General features: G+C 42.5%; 1 protein-coding gene across 4 annotated transcripts in view; it reads right to left on the bottom strand.

The window, feature by feature from the left end:
• LOC124118554 (cilia- and flagella-associated protein 54-like) overlaps positions 1-25,272 on the bottom strand; it is a 93,432-nt gene that overhangs the window by 46,064 nt on the left and 22,096 nt on the right. For 3 of the 4 annotated variants that reach the window (XM_046480727.2, XM_046480725.2, XM_046480724.2), the window contains 15 exons: positions 17,479-17,729; positions 15,631-15,657; positions 13,945-14,149; positions 12,370-12,422; positions 12,094-12,258; positions 11,467-11,649; positions 10,064-10,156; positions 9,766-9,948; positions 6,814-6,956; positions 5,834-5,981; positions 5,071-5,226; positions 4,462-4,584; positions 4,035-4,338; positions 3,777-3,869; positions 3,402-3,528 (listed from right to left, as the gene is read on the bottom strand). In XM_046480727.2, coding sequence (XP_046336683.2) covers positions 3,402-3,528; positions 3,777-3,869; positions 4,035-4,338; positions 4,462-4,584; positions 5,071-5,226; positions 5,834-5,981; positions 6,814-6,956; positions 9,766-9,948; positions 10,064-10,156; positions 11,467-11,649; positions 12,094-12,258; positions 12,370-12,422; positions 13,945-14,149; positions 15,631-15,657; positions 17,479-17,729 — 2,254 coding nt within the window. The remainder of the gene's footprint in view (positions 1-3,401; positions 3,529-3,776; positions 3,870-4,034; positions 4,339-4,461; positions 4,585-5,070; positions 5,227-5,833; positions 5,982-6,813; positions 6,957-9,765; positions 9,949-10,063; positions 10,157-11,466; positions 11,650-12,093; positions 12,259-12,369; positions 12,423-13,944; positions 14,150-15,630; positions 15,658-17,478; positions 17,730-25,272) is intronic. The other variant, XM_046480726.2, reaches the window with a different exon arrangement.

Below are 25,272 nucleotides of genomic sequence, written 5' to 3' on the forward strand. Positions count from 1 at the left end.
CCGGATGTGGCGAGGTCATGCACAATCACATCAATGCTGGTAACAGACCATCTGAAAGAACTTCGTGAGGAGGGAGCAAAGCAATGGGAGTGTACTTTAGATGCATCAATGCAGGATAAGTATCCAAATGTAAAAAATAGATTTTACTTAATTTTTTATCTTATCCTGCATCAGCCAAGTTCTAAATTCTGATTCCCGCAGCTGGAATAAGTGGAAAACAGAAACCCCATAGTCTGGGGTAATTACTACCAGAGAGGTCGCAGGGTCAGTTCCGAAGTGTAAGAGTCAAGATCATCTGGGTTTAGTGACCTGTTGCACTACCACCAGTAGAGTGAAACTATGAACACCTTGCACATCCTCAAGAGCCACGTCTAGGAGATAATGACTGGCGAAGACAGTATCCGAGCACCAAAAACAACCAAAAACAATCCATTCTTACAAATTCATACGCCTGCAGTACAGTGGAACACAGCCATAGCAAAATAGTTTTATGACTAACTTCCATCTTGGAGGCGAGACTGGAATAAATAGATGTTACCAAGAACCACTTTGTGTCTTGGATCGATGCTAGAACTAGAACTGCGCACAGAAGTAGTTCAGATCCCACTATCGATGATAATGGAGGAACGGTGAATGATCTGTCGGGCTGTCCACGGAGTTGATTTTTAGCAAAGAAATCCCAGCACAGCCCAAGATGGACAGCACCATGCACTCTACACTACTTAGCATTTAAGGCCCGGCGGTTATGTGCCAAGCATGCAGACGAAACTTGTCTGGAGCTGGGTGTGGCAACTGACTGATGATGTACCAGTAGGTGTGTCTACCCAGGAAGTTTGAGAGGGTCTTGACTGGCGAGGTTTCAAAGAGCCATGAATCAATTTCTAGCTGGCTACCAATGCACGATAAAAAGCAGTGATAGATTTGGTGTGTTTTTATCTTTTGAGGACCCTGGTAAGTAGTACAGATGGAGGAAACACTTCGGGACCAGGGAGACCAGGTCCGGAGTTGATAATTCTGGCTAGTGGCAAATAGGTTGAAAAGTGGCAGGTCATATCGCTGGCACACCGGGGTGAAGGCATCAGGGTGCAGCATCCACTCTGTGGGAGCCACTTTGGAGAGTGTGTCCGTCGGGATGTTGCAATAACCAGGGATGCGCTTGATGACAGGAAGAGCCTAAAGGTCTGGGACAGTAGGGATGACGAGTGAGGATTCCCCTGATGACTGTGATGTCTGTGAATGTGAATGTGACTAGCATTTGGCACTGCCAGTGAGACACGGCCAGGATGAGAACTTGTAGCTAATTCTAGATTCTTCGTGTTCCATTAGAGTAAATTGTTTGACCGTCTGATCCTGAAGATGTGCCCCCCAGCCCTGTTGTGATGCGCTGTCAAGGTGATGATGTCGCAGACATTCGATCTCACTGTTCTCCAATGAAGATATGGACAGAGGTGAGTCGGGAGTGCTGAGGAAGTCTGTGATTTCAGCCAAGGAAAAAACGAAGGCCAGAAACTGCTGTATTGAAGGTAGCTGTAGTCGGCGTCTGGCTGTCAGATCTTGAGCTGAAGTGAGAAGGCCCATTAATTCCTGACACTGACTCAGAGTGCAAGCTTGGTGAAGGGCAGGAAGCAGATGGTGCTGTATTTTGTGCCACCTGTCGTCTGGCACGGGGAGGATAGCGTGGTCCGTGCAAAACAGACCACCTATAAACTGGAGCTTGTTGATGATCCATCCCAGTCGCGCTGTGAAGTAGAAGGGTTTCCGTGTCCTGATGGTTCATCGATGTAACACTCGAACTGAACATTCCCCAGGTGTAGGTATGTGGTAATTGGCTTGGTAATCCGGGTAAATAACCACAGGGTAAGAAGTTAACGGTGAGTCTGCTATGAGTGAGAACCAATACCCCAGACGAAGGATGTTGGCGATAAATGGATTTGTCCTACTGGCCCCAAACCTGCCCAATCTCCCACCTACTGGTGTGTCTACGACTGGGGTGACTGGGAGTGGGAAAAATGACATCATTCCGTAAATGATTGACTTGATTAGGATTGTCCTCGGTAAGATCCTGATCAATGGCACTGGCAGATGAGACCAAGATCAAAAAGGGCTTTAGTGACCTTTGAATTTATCTGTCTCAACAAAAGCGAGCTGGGTATCAGGCATATGCAGAGTGCTCAGGAAAATCTAGCTTTCTGTAATATGGCGCCTTAAAGGCAAGAGTGAGGGACAGTTTGGAGAAGTCATTATGCAATGCCAATATTGAATCTGTGAGCATGGGATCTGGTGGAATGGATGTAGGGGAAGACCAAAATGTTTCCCTTATAGCAATATTGGGACCCGGGGATGGAGCGACTGAGGCCAACCGGTCCGCCAGCCAATCCAGCACTTAAAGCTAAGTGTTTGTTAACGGACATGCTGACTGATCTGGTCGAAGAATCTGAATGATATTTGTATTATCGATGAAGTGGGGAATGACTACGCGACTGATGTCTTTAGTGAGAGGATCTGGAAGTACGGGAAGACCCAGGAGAGATAGATTCATGTGTGTGAGACCAACGAGGTGTAGATGAGCCAAAGATGGACGAGAGGGAGTCGTAGGTTGTGTAAAGGTGTGTGCATGCAGAAAGAAAGGTATTTAGCACATGAAACAAAAGATAAGATAGACATAGTGAAATATCAAAGCACAAGACATGTTAATATGACAAGGTGGCAAAACAAGATGGCGAAAGGTACAACACACATAAAGCAAGCGTGGGAGCCAAAGTCTGGCAATAATTATGCTAACATAAGCCTGAAAAGACCACCCTAGTACACCCTCTATAAACTACATCATTGAGAATATATTGGTTATCAAAGGATAAACAAAAGTATAGGCAGAGGATGCTATCTGGTTCTTCAAGCCGGGGAGCTTAGTTCTCAGATGTCTACATAGTCCGGTCACGTGGTAGCTGTGGGAGGAAGTAAGTCACACAACTAGTGGGTACAACAACTACTGTAGCCAGACCTCTCCACAGATGTCACCTAGGTCAGAAATATAGCTGTACAAGCATTAAAGTAGTCATGCAGGATAAGATAAAAATTAGTAACTTATCCATATGTCAGAAAACATTCATGCACTTATTCCGGAGATGAAACATTTACTAAACATCATTTATTTATTTACAAAACGGTATATTAGATATCCTTTTCCTTAAATATTAGTAAAATCTAAATATTTTAAATATTTGTATACTTATCCTGCATTACTATGTTTATTCTTATTGGTTTATCTTGCAATCTATATAGTTGTACAAAAGATATTGTAAAAGGTTCCGTGCCCACTGGTGACAATAATGCCTCCCATCTTTTCTTATCTTATCAGCTATGAACAAATTATTTGTACAGGTGTATATTGTGCCACCTACTTGGAGAGCCAGTTGATGCTGTCCTCGCACCAGTCCACCACCTGCTCAGCCAGACCCTCTGTCAGGCCCTTCTGGGCAACATGGACGAGGAACTCCAGGTAGCGTGCCCGGCGCTTGAACTTCATCACTACAACAACATGACAGCTGCATCACAAACTATTTCATCTCCTTTATACATGATCCTTAATAAAAGGTTATCAATATAATGCAATCTTCAAACCCTGCATTGCAGATACAATGTATCAATTTTCAGAAGGAATATTTTGTTACATATATCCAGATATTTCACAGAGTTATCCTGCTGTTATCCTAGGAATGCTTTGTGCAAGGCAGGTCTGCAATGTCTGTGCAAAACTAAACCACTTAGAGACATACCCTCCCTGTATGCCATCTTGCTGGGGAGGTAGGCAATATAAGCATGGAGGATGCTCGGATCTTCATTGCCTGTTAGCTCATGTTCGTTGTGAGCTGAAATCATAAAAATATATCTTATGTACAAAAAACATGTTACTTGACATGAAAACTTTGAAAACATTTACATTAATGACTCAACTAAATGCATAGACTAAATACAATTTACCTGGTTGCACAAAGACCCAAACTTGATCTACACTAAGGAAAATTGTGACTTACAGGCCTTTGTAAGGCTGAGTATGTGTGCTGTGAGAGCCTTGAGTTCCTCGTTGACTGGTCCATCTGTCTCCTCCTTGTTGAATGTGCTCTGTCCAGTGCGTTTCTTGGGCTTCTTCTTCATGGCCTGTAGCGTGATGGATCCCACGTCTGTGTTCTCTGTGGCTACTCCTGTAGTCTCCCCCTTATCTGCATCTCCACCATCGACCTTGGAGGGCTTCTCCTCCGGCATCTCTGTCGCCAACAGCAGACGCCCACTTTCATTTATGCTACTTGCAAGAGCCTTTTGTCCCCATGTGCGCAAAACCTGAAGAAAACATCATGTTATTTGCATGATTTTATTTTCAAGAAGCAGATCACATGGGTTGATGATTTGATGGTTTGTAAATGGCAACCAGATGAGTTCTTGAAGGACAATGCAATAATTTACCTTTGCCATGTGGAATGTGATACATGCAGTCATGTGATGGAGACTGTCTGCAATGTTGCCCTGACGTTTCTGTATGAGCCCAGCTGGGATTTCCTGTAGCACTGCATGGCATCTCTGCAGGACCTGGTGATGTTGAGAAGTGAGTGTGTGAGTGAGGGTTTCACGCCATCACTACCAATCATATAGCCATATAATGGTGGTCTTGAAATTGCTAAAATCTGGACAAGACAGGTCATTCATCCTCACTTGGAGGATACAGAACCACAGTTACGTGTCCTCTAACAACTTTCAGTGAGTGGTGAATTGGATTTTACACCAAATCCTTATCATGGTAACCTGCAAAGGGGAATCACACATGGATTTCGGCAACAACATTGTCGGTAACACAATAGTAATTTTGTTATGTGGTATGTGGGAACATGTAACACCATCAATAGAGGTCACTCCAAGATAAATCCAACATCTTCCATGAATATTATCTTTCCCACAATTTTCACTCAAACATTGTGATGTATCATAATTCTTATAGATCTGATTGTTTTTTTCTTATATTTCCAAACTCATGCACCATTATTTACAGAAGCTGAGAATGTAAGGCAGCTGACTGACTTGTATGACAGCCAAGGAGGGTATCTTGTAGAAGAGGAGTGGAGCCAGGAGCCCATAGCACTGCACCACTGCCTGGAGGGCCAGGTTAGCTTCATTCAGCCACCCGGCCAATTCTATCGCTACCAACATCTTCTCACACTCAGAAAGGCGTCGTATCTGAAACACACATCACTACATGTAATAGGTTTTTGTTGTTAAACATTCAATAAATTTAGAAATGATGAAAAGTAATGTAATGAGTGTTTAGTACTGTTTACTGCTCCATGAATGAGGGGTCCTCTGTCACACAGACCTACCTGTCCAGTATAGAGGGGTCCTCTGTCACACAGACTTACCTGTCCAGTATAGAGGGGTCCTCTGTCACACAGAACTACCTGTCCAGTATAGAGGGGTCCTCTGGCACACAGACCTACCTGTCCAGTATAGAGGGGCCCTCTGGCACACAGACCTACCTGTCCAGTATAGAGGGGTCCTCTGTCACACAGGCCTACCTGTCCAGTATAGAGGGGTCCTCTGTCACACAGACCTACCTGTCCAGTATAGAGGGGCCCTCTGGCACACAGACCTACCTGTCCAGTATAGAGGGGTCCTCTGTCACACAGGCCTACCTGTCCAGTATAGAGGGGTCCTCTGTCACACAGGCCTACCTGTCCAGTATAGAGGGGTCCTCTGTCACACAGACCTACCTGTCCAGTATAGAGGGGTCCTCTGTCACACAGAACTACCTATCAGTATAGAGGGGTCCTCTGTCACACAGGCCTACCTGTCCAGTATAGAGGGGTCCTCTGTCACACAGGCCATCACAGAACAGCTGCCCATTACGCACACTGATGTCCACACTGATGAAGATGGCTGTGAGGAACTGCCTCAGCAGCACCGGCGAGGACAAACAAACAGCACGCTGGTTTAATCTGAGGGAAGAGCACAATTGGTCTATAATTATTCTGTTAGTCTCATGGGCCCTGTTCAACAAAGTGATCTAAGCGCAACGACAGTCTATGTTAAAGTGTTAGAGTTGTGATCACCTTAGCGCTACAATAGCTTTGTGGAACTGATCCCTGGCTATTCTAATGGTGACTTATTACAGTTATGTAACTTTTGTGTTCAAGATATCAGTCATATATCACATGAAATATTAGTAAAATTTTGATAATTTTTACATTTGTATACTTATCCTGCATTACTCCTTAATACATTTCCTGCTATTGTTTGACAGAAAGACAAGCTGTGAGAGGCCTAGCTGCAGAAGAAGATGTTCCAACCAATGGTGTACCAGTACCCTCACACAGCAGTAATGCAGGATAAGTATACAAATGTAAAAAATATTTAGATTTTACTCAATTTTATCCTGCATTACTCCTTAATGCCTCTTTATCAGACGATAAGGCGGTGGGCAACAGGAAGACTTTTTTCTTTGTGAGGGCGTAAAAGGATCACTAATGCAAGGGTTCAAAAGGAGCCTTCTGCAATGACATCACATTGAGATACCAGGCCCGGGGTCTGAACTGAGTCTGCAAATTACCCCTATTTGGCCCTGCCCCTCAGCCCCTTAGAGGGTCAGCCCCACCATTTGTACAATTTTGAATCCTCACCACCTGGGAATGCTTTCAATTAGTGGTTCAGAAGAAGAAGTCGTTTGAAAGAATTGTTGACGTACAGACCAGGTGAGCTAAAAAAGATACGCTTCTGTCTGAGGAGGTGATCTGAACCACAATGGCTGTTTGTTCTCAGTGTGACACCTACCTGAGCAGTGTGAGTCTGTAGTCCTTGTTAACAGAAGTGGTGTATGTGGTGCCCTGTGGTGGGGGTTTCTCAGCCAGGAAGTGATCCCATAGTACATCACAGGCATGTCGGGAGATGTCGTACCCCCCAACTTGATAGGCAATCTGAGCAGGATATAGCAACAGTGTTGCAGAACATTTCAGTGTTTTGACTCAGGGAGCACCTACTGGTACACAATGACCTAAATGTTACAATCAAACATCATAAATATCATCCTGCACTATACATCTTGGGAGGATGCAGGGGGACAAATAGCTAATTCCTTGGAACAGTAATGTTTCATGTCAATCATTTGCTTTACAGTAGGTAATGCCATTAGTGTCTCACAAATTTCATAAAGACATTGTCATGATGGTATCAACTTTTGAGATATCATTCTTTCATATTATTACTAAATTTGAAAATATCTTCAGGACAATCAGTTAATGTCCAAGAAAATGGATAAATTTGAAACCCAGTTAATAGATTACAATCAGACAAACATTGAAACCTTGTTCACCCAAAGAAATATACTGAACAACAAAAGTTCCTGTGACATTGATTAAGATTTAATGCAAAGTTATGTTTTTTACCAAATCTGAAACAATTTCGGTTTGCAACAGATAAAAGACTCCTGTAAGTGTTCAAATGGTTTAATTTGCCATACTAACTTCAGAAAAAGCGTGATTTCATAAAAAACATAAACATGCCAAAATGTCAATTTACAAATCAATAGCGTGTGTGTCCACCTCTGGTTGCGATGCAAGCAACACATCTTAGTCTCATGGAATGGACCAGGCGTCGTGCAAAGTCCTGTGGGATATCTGTCCATATCTGCTTGAGCATGCTTCGAAGTTCCTGGAGTGTCTGTGGAACACGTGGTTGACGTCGAAGGCGCTCATCCCACATGTGCTCGATTGGTGAGAGACAGGGGTCCGGAAAATTTAAAATCCTAATCGGACATTTGCAACTAGGCCACGCCCCCTTCAAATAGCGTATTTTAGTACGACTTTTGACACACATTACAAGTTTACGTATTCATAATATGATGAATTATGAATTGTTTCAATTTAAATTGTTTAATTCACCGGACAATTAATAACAAATAATATCATTTTAGATATACATGGAAATCATACGTTTGTTTCTGCTATAATAACGATCTGTTAACGTAGTAAACGGTCTAATTAATATTCATGAGTTATATTCATGAGTCTGCTCAAGTGTACACGTTGTAACATTTGGATCGAGACTATAATCCCATATTTGGTTATCACGTGACCTCACGGGAAAAGATTTTTTTTAAACTAAATATTTTTTTTAAACAAGACAGATAATTTAATAACAAATACTAAAATATCGATGAGAGCAATAGTTATTTGAATACTTTTTTCATCTGTACTTAATTATTGACTATAAAAAAAATTGATATCGATCTTCCGAGAAAGCAAAATGGCGGTCAATCAAGATTCAATATACGACTAGCTACTGAAAACAATAAAATCTGCAAATCTTCATTGTATGTCAACCAAGTGAAAGTCGTTAGCCAAATGATCGTCTAGACTTTGAGGGTTTGGCAGATCCGCTCGACTGAATTGCATCGGTCGACTGGCTGTCGTCACGCTTTCGCTTCTTGTCTGAGGTTACGTATCGTAACATTGTGAGGATAATGATGTACATCAATGATGCAAAGTATTTATGTACAGTTGTAAACACCTTTCACGCAAATTAACAAGATGGTCTCAGTAAATAATCCTCGATTAATCAGTGTCAACTCAGTTTATTGCCTATTACAGTGATTGACCGATTGGACTATCATGTAGGTACGATGTATTTACAGCAATCAAAACAAACAAAGCTTGTCGGTGTAGATAATCTTAATTGTGTTGCAACTGCAGACAGAAGCTGCTCAGTCCTAACTGTTGATTATGTCCGGTCAAAATTTAAGAATGTCCGGACAATACTTTTTAAAATGTCCGGTAAGCAATATTTTAAACTGGACATTTGAGATTCCAAATCGGACATGTCCGGCGCATATGACGGTTTCCGGACCCCTGGTGAGAGATCAGGGGAGCGAGCCGGCCAGGGGATGACATTCACGTTGTTTTGTTGAAAAGAATCCTGAACAGGTCGAGCAATATGAGGCTGGGCGTTGTCATGTTGAAAAGTAATGCCTGGGCCATGACAACGCAAAAACGGTAGAACAACAGGGCCAATGATCTCGATGATCTGGCGCTGTCCATTGAGATTTCCCTCTACCACTATCAAACGGATCCTCTGTCTTGCTGTAATCCCACCCCATACCATAACGCTGCCGCCCTCGAACCAATCATCTTCCATGACACAATGACTGACGTAACGTTCATCTCGACGTTGATACACTCGAATCCGTCCATCGCTGTGGCCGAGGTGAAAACGAGACTCGTCAGTGAATAGAACTTGTCTCTGCTGTCTGCACCACTGTAGACGTGCTTGACGCTGATTTCCTGTCAAAATGGGACGTCTAGGGGGTCTTCTGGCGACAATCCCTGCACATCTGAGGCGACGACGTTAACATACATGTTTTTATACCCATTCTTGGGTAGTGAAATGCATGTGGCTTGCATAAAAGTCAACTTTTGCATGGAATGCATGCTTTTCTGTAGCAGTTGCATTTTTGTGACTTGATTCCATACATGTACTACAATATTGAAAACCAAACTTCACTTGTTTGAAAAATACACTAAAATATTTGTGTCACAGGAACTTTTGTTGTTGAGTATATATCCAGTTATCCATTGACAAGTGGAACATCCATATAAGACCATAGCAAAAATAACAAAATATGCAAGACCATAAGAATACACCATTTTAACTATATTGAGTTCCTCGAGGGTAACGAGGTTACATTGATGTCTTTAAGTCAAGGACTCCGTGAGCAGTATTTCTGTGTACCTGTGTGAGGAAGGCCCAGGTCATGAGGACCGGGAGAGGATGGGATGCTAGGATGGGTTTACTGGTCTCCCCTACACTTTCTCCGATCAGCTTGCCGTCACACGTGTACGCACCAACAGCAAACACATAGCGCTCATTGGGCTTCAGTCCTGCTGCTTTCAGCTCACATCGGAATGATGGCACCTGCAGAAAACAAAACTAAATCAACAACAGACATTTTTGTATTACAGATGTGAACCATCATATTCATAAAAAAATATTGACCACAGAAAATAAGACTTAGGAAAATCTTACTGACCTCTTCTCCAGTCCCATCTAGAAAGTAGTCATTGATCCTGACCTTGACATTGCTGCCACTCGCTGATCGCCCAAAAAGTCGGTACCATGCCACCTATTGGAGACAAACAATTTTAAAAAGATGAACATTTCATTGAACACGCTGCCATCAACAGTTTGGAGGACAACTAAAGGCTCTGGTGCTGTGGGTGTTGGTCATTGTGCTCTGGGTGTTGGTCATTGGGGTCATGTGTACCTGGTAATACCAGTGTTCTGAATTAAGGGGTTCTGGGTCCTTGAGGTCTTCTTCTGGGGTATTTGACAAGGATCCTGGACTTTTGTGATAATTTTCCACAGAGAACAACTACGAATGGTGAGTATTATGCCAACTTGTTGAAAAGATTGCATGAGTATTGCAACAAACATCAACCAGGTGTTCTTCATCAGGACAATACTTCAGTCCACACCAGTCATGTTGCAATCTCCTTTAAATCAGATAAAAGTTCTCACTATCACTAAACCAACTAATCCGAATGACAGGGCTGTAAACTGATTCCGTCAAAATCATCGTCTATCCAATGTAGCACTTTGAGCATGCTTTAGAGAGTGGATTTGACACATTATAGATATACACATTATTATTATCTCTCCCTTCAAAGTGATAAACATTGATAATGGAAGAGACTTTCCATAGCCAGTGGGAAGTACTGTCATGCAATCTTGATCATCTGTAAGACATTGGTAAATTTTCTTTGGTTCAGTATTCAAATTTTGATTGTTTGTTTGATGTTTAATGCCAGACTCAGCAAAATAATCCAGTGATTGACATCATGAGCATTGATCCACGCCATTGGGATTCAATGACATACATCAACCAAGTCAGCAAGCCTGACCACCCAATCCCCTTAGTCGCCTTTTACGGCAAGAATCAGTATTTTTTTAAAGCATAGGCTGGAATAAAAGTTGTCAGGTTGAAACTGGTACCATGAAGCTCTAGAAAGTTGTTTTCCAATTGGCTAATGTCGACTTCTTGTTAGTCATTTCATAGGTCGGTCAAAAGGTTGTTTTGACATGACCTGTCCTCAGATCTTTAGGTAGCAGTAGGAAGCACTAACATCAGATTTGAGCGAGATTTGTCGCGTTGCAATGGCTGCTGTATGGGAATGTGGAGACAAGTTTCTACACCATCCATGTTATTCACCAGGCCCCTAGTAACTACCACCTGTTTTCAAATCTGTAAAAACTCTTGCGTGGTCTGATACTTTAATGAGGTCCAATAATTGGTTGCTGCTGTAGAGGACTGGTTGACACAATGCAAGGCTCAAACCTTTTGATAACCCCTCATATTCTAAGGAATAGCAACAAATGATTTCTTCCACTATTATATACACACATATATGTTCACTCTAACAGTGCTATTCCTACCTTCTCTCCTCCGTGAGGGTCAAACGGCGCTGGTGTGAAGACCATGAAGTTGTCAGTGCGACACAGGAGGATGGGGGGTGGGGGAATCTTGGTGGTGCGAGGTGACATCTCACATAGACTCTTGTTGTCCAGGTACAGCCTCCTCTCCTCAGCCTCCGCGCGCTGGATGAGTGACACGGACTCCTGGCCACAGGGAGGAATGAGTGTTTAAACCAAGATCATCTCCTAACCAGACATGCTGTCTAATTGTGTGTGTTGTCCCTTTACCACAAGATACCATACAGCCTTTACTATGGCATCTGCAAGTTGCAAATACATGTTGTCCTTTTGCGTTTGGTATCCTTTTGTGTCTACTGACATTCTTTGATGCATTTGTTGTGTTCCATGGCATTTTTTGCATTGCGACTTACATATCATATGTCTGTGTTGTTATTTGATGTTTTTCTTGCATTGAGTTCATATTCCACTTTTCATACCAAATGATAACAGTTATTTTCTTCATGACATTTGACTATATATTGCATATCAATAACCGTAATTTCCTTTGATGTATTTGTTTTCAGTATGGTAGCCCATGTAGATCTAAATAGATATAGATCTGAATTTCCAACAAAAAGATTGTCTTACCTCAAACAGCTTCTTGACATGTTGTGAAGGAATGCCGTCATTACAGGACATCTGAGCATGCTGCATGTACAGCAGAGCCTTGGACAGACTGTTCTTGCTACAGCGAGAGGACAGCTCATCAAAACTCTCAACATACGAGTCCAACATGCTGCCATCACTGTGCACCTACAGCAAGACAGGTTAGAGTCCTCACATGCCCTAATTCATGAACAAATCAGTATCAAAGATAAGTGCACAAAGATGGTGTTACTGATAGTGGAGGAATATCACACTTACATAGTCTGAACCAGTTCTCCTCTTGGAAGACTTGGACTCCTTGAGGGATGGATCTGAAACATATGATTGATCCACGTGAACACCATAACAAAACATACAGTTTGACCAATAAACATGATAGATATTACCTTCACAGACTTAATATGAATCACCTTTAGATTGAAGGCCAAGAGATGCTTGAAGCTGTGCTACACACAGATTAGCTCTTGGTAGCTGTGTAATACATAAGGATAAGTTCTAGATGGAGACTCTTGACTCACCTGGACCAAGAGTTGGTAGCTTCAGACACAGCTTCAGACACTATGGTAATACATAAGGATAAGTTCTAGATGGAGACTCTTGACCCACCTGGACAAAGAGTTGGTAGCTTCAGACACAGCTTCAGACACTATGGTAATACATAAGGATAAGTTCTAGATGGAGACTCTTGACTCACCTGGACCAAGAGTTGGTAGCTTCAGACACAGCTTCAGACACTATGGTAATACATAAGGATAAGTTCTAGATGGAGACTCTTGACTCACCTGGACCAAGAGTTGGTAGCTTCAGACACAGCTTCAGACACTATGGTAATCCATAAGGATAAGTTCTAGATGGAGACTCTTGACTCACCTGGACAAAGAGTTGGTAGCTTCAGACACAGCTTCAGACACTATGGTAATTCATAAGGATAAGTTCTAGATGGAGACTCTTGACTCACCTGGACCAAGAGTTGGTAGCTTCAGACACAGCTTCAGACACTATGGTAATACATAAGGATAAGTTCTAGATGGAGACTCTTGACTCACCTGGACCAAGAGTTGGTAGCTTCAGACACTATGGTAATACATAAGGATAAGTTCTAGATGGAGACTCTTGACTCACCTGGACAAAGAGTTGGTAGCTTCAGACACAGCTTCAGACACTATGGTAATACATAAGGATAAGTTCTAGATGGAGACTCTTGACTCACCTGGACCAAGAGTTGGTAGCTTCAGACACAGCTTCAGACACTATGGTAATCCATAAGGATAAGTTCTAGATGGAGACTCTTGACTCACCTGGACAAAGAGTTGGTAGCTTCAGACACAGCTTCAGACACTATGGTAATTCATAAGGATAAGTTCTAGATGGAGACTCTTGACTCACCTGGACCAAGAGTTGGTAGCTTCAGACACTATGGTAATACATAAGGATAAGATCGAGATAGAGACTCTTGACCCACCTGGACTTCAGACACTATGTTGGTTGGTTTGTTGTTTAATGCCACACTCAGCAATGTTCCAGCTATATGACGGCGGTCTGTAAATAATTGAGTCTGGACCAGACAATCCAGTGATTGATATCATGAGCATCGATCCACGCAATTGGGATCGATGACATGCTTCATCCAAGACAGTGAGCCTGACCACCCGATCCCGTTGGTCGCCTCTTATGGCAAACATAGTCGCCCTTTACGTCAACCTATTCTACCCCGGATCTTCACGGGTCTCAGACACTATGGTAATACATGAGGATAAGTTCTAGATGGAGACTCTTGACCCACCTTGACCAAGAATTGGTAGCTTCAGACAGACACTGTAAGGATTGACGTACCTGTACCAAGAGATGATAGCTTCAGACAGACTCTGTGGTACATGAGGATCAGTTCTAGATGGAGATCCTTGACAGTGTTCCAGACAGCTGTTGCAGCACCTCGGTGACTGGGTGGAATCAGTTCTTCTACATTCACATGACTATCATCAGACAGTTCCGACACTTCCTTGACTGACTCCACAGAAAATACCTCAGGGTTCAGATCCTGAAGGTCAAGGTCATGGTATTAAGAGAGTTGAGAAAGGTATAGACACCAAGAGAAAGTTAATTGTGTCTGTAATTCTTTAAATGTACCGACAGATCAATTCAAACTTTGTACATGTACTTTAATGTCTAACTTGTGATACAAACGCATATCTATATGACAGATATGGAAGATTAACCCAAGGTTCATAATATTTACCAGTATTGATAAATAAAACTCCAGTTAGATAAAAGGCTATCTACAAGCATTGTTATCATGTCATATTTCTCTACATACTACAAAGCTTTACCAACAATCATACAAAGCAAATAACATCCCTGGTATTAAATTCTAGTTATTCGTGCCTGTTAACCAACATATAAACACACTTTCTGGAATTAAAAATGTGATTAAACTGTGCCAAACAAAAATGTGCCTGTGGTTTGAGTTATTTTGTCAAAAATAATTGTGCTTAAAAACGTCAGTGACATGGGTGCAAAACAATTTCATTCAAACATGTTAATGAGTATCTCGATACTGTCCTTGCACATTGACCCATCTTAGCATGACATGACCAGGTCCACATGTACTCATGAAATGACTCACTCTGGTGGGATTTATCTAGTAAATAAAGAATTATATGTGATATAAGTACTATATCTATTTTGCTACTTGGCTGAGACTGATACTACCAGCTGTCCCTCACTCCCCCTATTATCACCACTACCTCACCTGTCACAAATGTGCCTCATATCATTATTGTAGAAGCAAACATGACGTCATTTGTAAGATGGAATTAATATACTGTAAATATCCTTATCTTGCACTGTACCTGCTTCAGAAAAATATTTCCCAATAAAGGATTTTAAATGCCTATACAATTAGGATACAATTGTCATAAGCAACTAATCAAGACTAAAGAATAATTGCTGTCAGTAAGATCACCTTTTAGCTTCTGCATAAGTCTGTTTGTTACAAAGAAAACAGATGTAGGAGAGGAAAACAACACCCTTACCCTCCCCCAACTATTGAAACATGTAGATGTTTGTGCTTGTTTGTAATATCAAAGTTAATCAATAAAGATTATGTAAACATAATATTATCCTTTCAAATAATGAACCAGGGAAAAGATATACATCAATATTTATATTTTTAGTTGAATGAATGATCAATTCATGATCAATTCATGATTATATTCAATAATTTGTTCAGAGTTTCTAATTTGGTCCAAACTGCAATTGGAGTACAATTCTCAGTGCATTTAGATGTATTTGTTGACATTAACATTAAACTAGACCTACAAAAAAATGATAATTTTCTGAAATTGCCAGTCAACAGGTCTACAACTACAACGCCCAAAATAATAAAGGTGACCTGATAGAATTGTAAAAGAAATGCCATTATTCTAAAAATCACTGAGCATAAAATCAAATTCTAGCTATCTGTAGTGTCACACACGCAGGTCACACCACTCAGTGTGTGTCACGCCTTCCTCCACTCACCACAGATCCTGGGGCATTCAACACACTCTGGAAACACAACACAAGTTACCACAAACAGAAACAACAGTATGTGTCTATAGAATAGAGGTGTGACAATACAAGAATAATACAGTATGTGTCTATAGAGTAGAGGTGTGTCAATACAAGAATAATACAGAATGTGTCTATAGAGTAGAGCTGTGACAATACAAGAATAATACAGTATGGGTCTATATGTCAGTGGTGTGACAATACAAGAATAATACAGTATGTGTCTATAGAGTAGAGGTGTGTCAATACAAGAATAATACAGCATGTGTCTATAGAGTAGAGGTGTGACAATACAAGCATACCGGGTAAGAATGTATGTGTCTATGGAGTAGAGGTGTGACAATACAAGAATAATACAGTATGTGTCTATAGAGTAGAGTTGTGACAATACAGGAATAATACAGTATGTGTCTATAGAGTAGAGGTGTGTCAATACAAGAATAATACAGCATGTGTCTATAGAGTAGAGGTGTGACAATACAAGCATACCGGGTAAGAATGTATGTGTCTATGGAGTAGAGGTGTGACAATACAAGAATAATACAGTATGTGTCTATAGAGTAGAGCTGTGACAATGCAAGAATAATACAGTATGGGGCTATATGTCAGTGGTGTGACAATACAAGAATAATACAGTATGTGTCTATATGTCAGAGGTGTGACAATACAAGCATACCGGGTAAGACTGTATGTGTCTATGGAGTAGATGTGTGACAATTCAAGCATAATAAAGTATGTGTCAATATGTCAGTGGTGTGACAATACAAGCATACCGGGTAAGACTGTATGTGTCTATGGAGTAGATGTGTGACAATTCAAGCATAATACAGTATGTGTCTCTATGTCAGAGGTGTGACAATACAAGCATAATGTATTTTTGTATAAATATTTGACGTAATGTGTTATGCCCTTGCTGATGTTTTGCTTATTGCATGTTTTAATCATTTACATTAAAGTCGGGATGTTGTGCAAATTGCAGCAATCTGGTGTTCTTTATTGTCAATGTTGTGTTCTTTAGCTTCGGTGTCCTTTTTAGCGCACTGACATTCTTTAGAATACCCTGTTCTTTCTTTCATATGGCCTCTATGTGTTTCGTATTTTGACCTTTGTTAGTAACACTTAATACTTTATTAGTAACACTTAATACTTTATTACTAACACCTAATACTTTATTTGTAACACTTAATTCTTTATTTGTAACATTTAACCATTGTTGTGCATTTTTTATCTTTCTTTCAACTGCTGTATTTTTTTACTGAATGGTCACTCACAGACCTGCACTAACAATGATATGTGCTAAGTTTCAAAGACCTACAAAAGACGTACCTCAAGTTAACAAATAAACAAAGATTTTCATGTCTGAATAAAATTCCACAGGGCTACAAAGGCAACATGCCTGATATGATATCCCTGAGATGTCAAAGAATTGCATTTTTCTGAAGACAAGGTTCCGAGACAACTGAAGCAGTCAAATTCAGACAAAAACCCTCGAAGCATCCCAACCTACAACATTAACATGGACTGCGTAATACGAGGTTCTTGCCAAGCTGTCCTTGATTTATCACAATAAATATCAATTTTCTAGATATTCTGTACAAATGGAAGAACTGGTATCTAATACAATGGCAAAGGTTGAAGATCAACAACAGTATATATAGAACAATACATACTAATGACTTTTAATCAACATAACATCGCAGAGGCCGATCCATGATTTTGAAAAAGAGTGTGTGCAAATAATACCCAAGGTGACACCTCTTGCACCCTCCAATCTTGATATGTCATGATACCGTTATGTACACTTCAGACGATACCAACCTTTATAAAACTGACATCAGCGATAGATTTTCCATCATTGAGAACAACAGCTTGTCTGGCAAATGACACATTATGCAGCCCGAGCTCCAATATCTCCCGTGCCTGCAACAACTGTCCACGAGCTGTGATGTTTGCTGTTGACGACAACATGGATGCTCGACTCAGATACTGCTGACCTGTGATGTTTGTGTCGGCAGCAGTGCCTACGTCGGTCAGTGTTGTTTTGGAGTCCTTTAGTCCTGACCGGTGATCTGTTAGACACAAATTATATACATGTATCAGAGTCAGACTTACCCATTGCAGCCCATTCCAACATAAAATAAGTCCAGATATACCCAACTGTCCCTATCATACCATGATTTTGTGCAGCTACTAGATGAGCTGGAGAGTTTCATAGTTCATGATGTTTGTCTGTGTGGATGATCAAAGTATACTTTACTTGTTGTGTTATGATTATGATTGCACTGACTGTCCAAAGAATTTTTCTTTCATGTGAGTGAGTGAGAATGGTTTTATGTTGCTTTTAGCAATATTCCGCAATATCACGGCACGGGACACCACAAATGGGCTTCACACATTGTACCCATTAGGGCAATCGAACAAATGTTTTAACCACTAGGCTACCCCACCGCCCTTTTCTTACATGTGTTCAAAGATAAAAATAAATTCAAAGACTTCATATTTCAATTTGTTAAGGGGGTTTAAAAAGGTTGTTGCATCACTATGAGAAGGAAGGTATTGGATATGGTAACTGAACTGGGTAAACAAACTTACTACAGAGTTGAAGAGTTGAAATCAAAAGAACCTCTGAATGGTCTAAATCATTTGAATGTCAGTCAATCTTTGAAAACATGTTTGGAGATATCAAGAGGATGTTGTTGTTATACAACAAGAAGTTTTGTTTAAAAAAACAATGCTGCTGCAGCTAACCTATCTGTACACTCCTTGTCACCAATAAGGTGCAACTGAAGTGTCCATATAACATATGGTGGTCAGTATTTACTTTTTAGCAATACAGATATACAGCAGTACGACAAAGATGAACTTAAGCCCTTATTCATGGGAAATACCAATGTTATAATAAATCAAAGAAGTGAAAAGTGCATTCACTGATTTAAAACATATAAATAAGATTGTAAATGTTCATTACAAGTCTGTTCACCTGGTGCTGTATTTACTTCCCAATGATTTTCATTTTATTAAAACTTGGAATATATTCATCATATGGCCATTTTAAAATATCTGAATTCTTTTATTGATAACTTCAACAACAAAATTTCTCTTACTCTATTGAAATATGAAAACAATTAATCCAACAGCAAGAACTATGAAAGGGAAACACACTTATGGCAATCTATTACACACATCAGTGAAACTAATGGCTTGGTTAGGAAGATTCACGGATGACTTTGGTAACACATGTATCTTACCACTCACTCAAAGTTAAACATTGACACAATGCATGATAATTGTTATCAAGATATGTTTCAATACTTTCAGAATAAAAAATAAATTGATTAAAATATATTTGTTGTTATTTTGATCCATATTGTAACATGACATTTTATGCTATGACATGTAAACATTTTGTTTTTATCAATATTTCAATATGAGTGTGTTTCACATCTTATGAAATGACAGATAAACATGATAAAGATTTTACTTGTATAATGTATAAATGACATCAAACACTAATCATGACAAATATTTAAAAAAAAAAATTATTTGAAAGAGTATCCCCACTTCACATATTTGAAGCAGTATTAGGATAACATATGTATCAATAATGAAAAACACCCTTAAAACCTGAATTGACAACTTGAAATCCTGTAAACTGTAACCAATTAAATACCTACTAAAGCACATCACAGGCTCACATTTCCCTCCCCATAATCACCAATAGAGTCACAGCATTTAGGTTGTTCTGGATGTTGTAACGTATATATCAGATACTTGTCACAAATCATGTCCAGCCATCCTTACTGCTTCCTTGGCAGCAACTAACATTCCTGTCCTAAATTTTGCAATTTTAGACAAAAACTATACTAATTTATTGGAACCAATCAAACCAAGTTTGGAGTCCTCTTTGCAATGCTAGCTAAATTCATCTTGCAGTTTCAGAGAAGAAGGTGTTTTACATGACAATACACAATTACAGACAATGGAAGACAGAGAAGTAAACAGGATATTAGATCACAAAAAGAATCATTATGCAAGTGAGCTTATTTAACTTGTGTACAGCACATTTAAACTGGGTCAGATCAGAGAGTAGTGACGTGGGTCCAGGCAGTGAATGTAGACCTGTTCCTGTCCCCCCAGATGTACAGCTGGGTCAGGTCAGAGAGAAGTGACGTGGAACCAGACAGTGAATGTAGACCTGTTCCTGTCCCCCCAGATGTACAGCTGGGTCAGGTCAGAGAGAAGTGACATGGGTCCAGGCAGTGAATGTAGACCTGTTCCTGTCACCCCAGATGTACAGCTGGGTCAGGTCAGAGAGTAGTGACGTGGAACCAGACAGTGAATGTAGACCTGTTCCTGTCCCCCCAGATGTACAGCTGGGTCAGATCAGAGAGAAGTGGCGTGGGTCTAGGCAGTGAATATAGACCTGTCCCCCCAGATGTACAGCTGGGTAAGATCAGAGAGAAGTGACATGGGTCCAGGCAGTGAATGTAGACCTGTTCCTGTCACCCCAGATGTACAGCTGGGTCAGGTCAGAGAGAAGTGACGTGGAACCAGACAGTGAATGTAGACCTGTTCCTGTCCCCCCAGATGTACAGCTGGGTCAGGTCAGAGAGAAGTGATGTGGGTCCAGGCAGTGAATGTAAACCTGTTTCTGTCCCCCAAGATGTACAGCTGGGTCAGGTCAGAGAGTAGTGACGTGGAACCAGACAGTGAATGTAGACCTGTTCCTGTCCCCCCAGATGTACAGCTGGGTCAGGTCAGAGAGAAGTGATGTGGGTCCAGGCAGTGAATGTAAACCTGTTCCTGTCCCCCCAGATGTACAGCTGGGTCAGGTCAGAGAGTAGTGACGTGGGTCCAAGCAGTGAATGTAGACCTGTTCCTGTCCCCCCCAGATGTACAGCTGGGTCAGGTCAGAGAGAAGTGGCATGGGTCTAGGCAGTGAATGTAGACCTGTCCCCCAAGATGTACAGCTGGGTCAGATCAGAGAGTAGTGACGTGGGTCTAGGCAGTGAATGTAGAACTGTCCCCCCAGATGTACAGCTGGGTCAGATCAGAGAGAAGTGATGTGGGTCCAGGCAGTAAATGTAGACCTGTCCCCCAAGATGTACAGCTGAGTCAGATCAGAGAGAAGTGATGTGGGTCAAGGCAGTGAATGTAGACCTGTTCCTGTCCCCCCAGATGTACAGCTGGATCAGATCAGAGAGAAGTGACGTGGGTCCAGGCAGTGAATGTAGACCTGCTCCTGTCCCCCCAGATGTACAGCTGGGTCAGGTCATAAGAGTAGTGACTTGGGTCCAGGCAGTGAATGTAGACCTGTTCCTGTCCCCCCAGATGTACAGCTGGGTCAGGTCATAAGAGTAGTGACTTGGGTCCAGGCAGTGAATGTAGACCTGTTCCTGTCCCCCCAGATGTACAGCTGGGTCAGATCAGAGAGAAGTGGCGTGGGTCCAGGCAGTGAATATAGACCTGCTCCTGTCACCCCAGATGTATAGCTGGGTCAGGTCAGAGAGTAGTGACGTGGGTCCAGGCAGTGAAGGTAGACCTGTCCCCCCAGATGTACAGCTGGGTCAGGTCAGAGAGTAGTGACGTGGAACCAGATAGTGAATGTAGACCTGTTCCTGTCCCCCCAGATGTACAGCTGGGTCAGGTCAGAGGGTAGTGACGTGGGTCCAAGCAGTGAATGTAGACCTGTTTCTGTCCTCCGAGATGTACAGCTGGGTCAGATCAGAGAGTAGTGACGTGGGTCCAGGCAGTGAATGTAGACCTGCCCCTGTCACCCCAGATGTACAGCTGGGTCAGATCAGAGAGTAGTGACGTGGGTCCAGGCAGTGAATGTAGACCTGTTCCTGTCCCCCCAGATGTACAGCTGGGTCAGGTCAGAGAGTAGTGACGTGGGTCCAGGCAGTGAATGTAGACCTGTTCCTGTCCCCCCAGATGTACAGCTGGGTCAGGTCAGAGGGTAGTGACGTGGGTCCAGGCAGTGAATGTAGACCTGCCCCTGTCACCCCAGATGTACAGCTGGGTCAGGTCAGAGAGTAGTGACGTGGGTCCAGGCAGTGAGTGTAGACCTGTTCCTGTCCTCCGAGATGCAAAGCTGGCGAAAAATTGTTATTCAGTAGGTATGGAAGAAGCACCACATCAACTCAGATATGTGACCCTGAATGAGACAAAATTCTGTATTTATCTAAGTGCAATTGTTAAACACATCAACATAAAGCGTTAGCATGCAGTTAGTTCAATACAACACAGTAAGATGAGCCAACTAGTAGCTCACACAAGTTAATAATTAGAGAATATCACAGCAATACACAAACGTTAGTTTAGTATGTGAAACAAAACATGGAAATCCTATCTCTTGTGTGTGTACTATTTACAGAAACATATTGAAGGACACACATGGAGTGGACTAAATGTCCCTAAAAAAAACATGCAATGCCATTTTGTTTGAGGAATCTTCCTGCAAATATTTGTCCATGTGGAACCCTCCCAGCCATGAAGATTATTGATTGTCCAGTTGTTACTAACCTACCCTGATGGTGATATTTGTTATAGTGACCCTCACCCTTGGGTGATTTAACTCTCATTTCCTTTGCCTCTCACGAGCATCCTGGATTGTCCTGTGTATTTTATCTCCATTCTATCATGATAAATATCCTGCACCTATTCCACACTATAAGATAACTATGCTATAAATCACAACAACACAAAGAAATGTAGAACAAAGAGTGGTATATTTCACGATGTAACATTGTTCCATCATGACATCATTTCTGGAGATTAGAACATGTGCTCACAACTTGATGACGTTGTATATTGGACAGCATTATTTTTTAGAAATCTACATTCAAAATCATGGCCTCAAACAAGCAAGTCGTTGATATATTCAATCGAATCACAAGACTGTAAAATGATGTTTTTGATAAAAGAGATATTTTCCTGGTTACAAGACAGGTAGGTAAGTCCTTATACTACAAGATCTTATGTCTTTGGCATGGTACACAGATGTAAAGAAGGGCACTGTTGAGTAGGGTACTGGGTACTGTTGAGTAGGGCACTGTTGAGTAGGGCACTGTTGAGTAGGACACTGTTGAGTAGGGTACTGGTGAGTAGGGCACTGCAAAGAAGGGTACTGGTGAGTAGGATACTGTTGAGTAAGGTGCTGGTGAGTAGGATACTGTTGAGTAGGGTGCTGGTGAGAAGGGCACTGTTGAGTAGGACACTGTAGAGTAGGGTACTGGTGTGTAGGGCACTATAAAGAAGGGTACTGATGATTAGGATACTGTTGAGTAGGGTGCTGGTGAGTAGGATACTGCAAAGAAGGGTACTGGTGAGTAGGATACTGTTGAGTAAGGTGCTGGTGAGTAGGATACTGTTGAGTAGGGTGCTGGTGAGAAGGGCACTGTTGAGTAGGACACTGTAGAGTAGGGTACTGGTGTGTAGGGCACTATAAAGAAGGGTACTGATGATTAGGATACTGTTGAGTAAGGTGCTGGTGAGTAGGATACTGTTGAGTAGGGTGCTGGTGAGAAGGGCACTGTTGAGTAGGACACTGTAGAGTAGGGTACTGGTGTGTAGGGCACTATAAAGAAGGGTACTGATGATTAGGATACTGTTGAGTAGGGTGCTGGTGAGTAGGATACTGTTGAGTAGGGTGCTGGTGAGTAGGGCACTGTTGAGTAGGACACTGTTGAGTAGGGTGCTGGTGAGTAGGATACTGTTGAGTAGGGTGCTGGTGAGTAGGATACTGTTGAGTAGGGTGCTGGTGAGTAGGGCACTGTTGAGAAGGACACTGTTGAGTAGGGTACTGGTGAGTAGGGCACTGTTGAGTAGGGCACTGTTGAGTAGGGAACTGTTGAGTAGGGTACTGTTGAGTAGGGCACTGTTAAGTAGGGTGCTGGTGAGTAGGGCACTGAAGAGTAGGGCATTGTTGTTGAGTAGGGCACTGGTGAGTAGGGTACTGTTGTTGAGTAGGGCACTGGTGAGTAGGGCACTGGAGAGTAGGGTACTGGTGAGTAGGGTACTGGTGAGTAGGGCACTGGTGAGTAGGGTGCTGTTGAGTAGGGCACTGGTGAGTTGGGCACTGTTGAGTAGGGCACTGGTGAGTAGGGCACTGGTGAGTAGGGTAGAGTTGAGTTGGGACTGTTTAGTAAGGCACTGGTGAGTAGGGTACAGTTGAGTAGGGACTGGTGAGTAGGGCACTGATGAGTAGGGTACTGTTGAGTAGGGCACTGTTGAGTAGGGCACTGGTGAGTAGGACACTGTTGAGTAGGGTACAGTTGAGTTGGGACTGGTGAGTAAGGCACTGGTGAGTAGAGTTGAGTAGGGACTGTTGAGTTGGGCACTGGTGAGTAGGGCACTGTTGAGTAGGGCACTGTTGAGTAGGGCACTGGTGAGTAGGGTGCTGTTGAGTAGGGCACTGATGAGTAGGGTACTGGTGAGTAGGGCACTGGTGAGTAAGGTACTGTTGAGTAGGGCACTGGTGAGTAGGGCACTTGTGAGTAGGGTGCTGTTGAGTAGGGCACTGGTGAGTAAGGTACTGTTGAGTAGGGCACTGGTGAGTAGGGCACTTGTAAGTAGGGTGCTGTTGAGTAGGGCACTGGTGAGTAAGGCACTGTTGAGTAGGGCACTGGTGAGTAGGGCACTTGTGAGTAGGGTGCTGTTGAGTAGGGCACTGGTGAGTAAGGCACTGTTGAGTAGGGCACTGGTGAGTAGGGCACTTGTGAGTAGGGTGCTGTTGAGTAGGGCACTGGTGAGTAGGATGCTGTTGAGTAGGGCACTGTTGAGTAGGGCACTGTTGAGTAGGGCACTGGTGAGTAGGGCACTGGTGAGTAGGGCACTGGTGAGTAGGGCATTGATGAGTAGGACACTGGTGAGTAAGGTACTGTTGAGTAGGGCACTGGTGAGTAGGGTGCTATTGAGTAGGGTACTGGTGAGTAGGGCACTGGTGAGTAGGGTGCTGTTGAGTAGGGCACTGTTGAGTAGGGCACTGGTGAGTAGGGCACTGGTGAGTAGGGTGCTGTTGAGTAGGGCACTGTTGAGTAGGGCACTGGTGAGTAGGGCACTGGTGAGTAGGGCACTGATGAGTAGGACACTGGTGAGTAGGGCACTGGTGAGTAGGGCACTGGTGAGTAGGGCACTGGTGAGTAGGACACTGGTGAGTAGGGCACTGGTGAGTAGGGCACTGGTGAGTAGGGCACTGGTGAGTAGGACACTGGTGAGTAGGGCACTGGAGAGTAGGGCATTGTTGTTAATGGGCACTGGTGAGTAGGGTACTGTTGCTGAGAAGGGCACTGGTGAGTAGGGCACTGGAGAGTAGGGTACTGTTGTTGAGTAGGGCACTGGTGAGTGGGGCACTGTTGAGTGGGGCACTGTTGAGTAGGGCACTGGTGAGTAGGGCACTGGAGAGTAGGGCACTGGAGAGTAGGGCACTTGAGAGTAGGGCACTGTTGTTGAGTAGGGCACTGTTGTTGAGTAGGGCACTGGTGAGTAGGGCACTGTTGTTGAGTAGGGCACTAGTGAGTAGGGTACTGGTGAGTAGGGCGCTGTTGCTATTGCTGCTTGTTTTTAATCATAAAAGAACAATGCAGTTTCATTGGAGATCTACTTTTTCAT

The sequence above is a fragment of the Haliotis rufescens genome, unplaced genomic scaffold (genome assembly GCF_023055435.1).
Source record: "Haliotis rufescens isolate VD_foot unplaced genomic scaffold, xgHalRufe1.0.p SCAF_22, whole genome shotgun sequence".
Taxonomy (NCBI): Eukaryota; Metazoa; Mollusca; class Gastropoda; order Lepetellida; family Haliotidae; genus Haliotis; species Haliotis rufescens.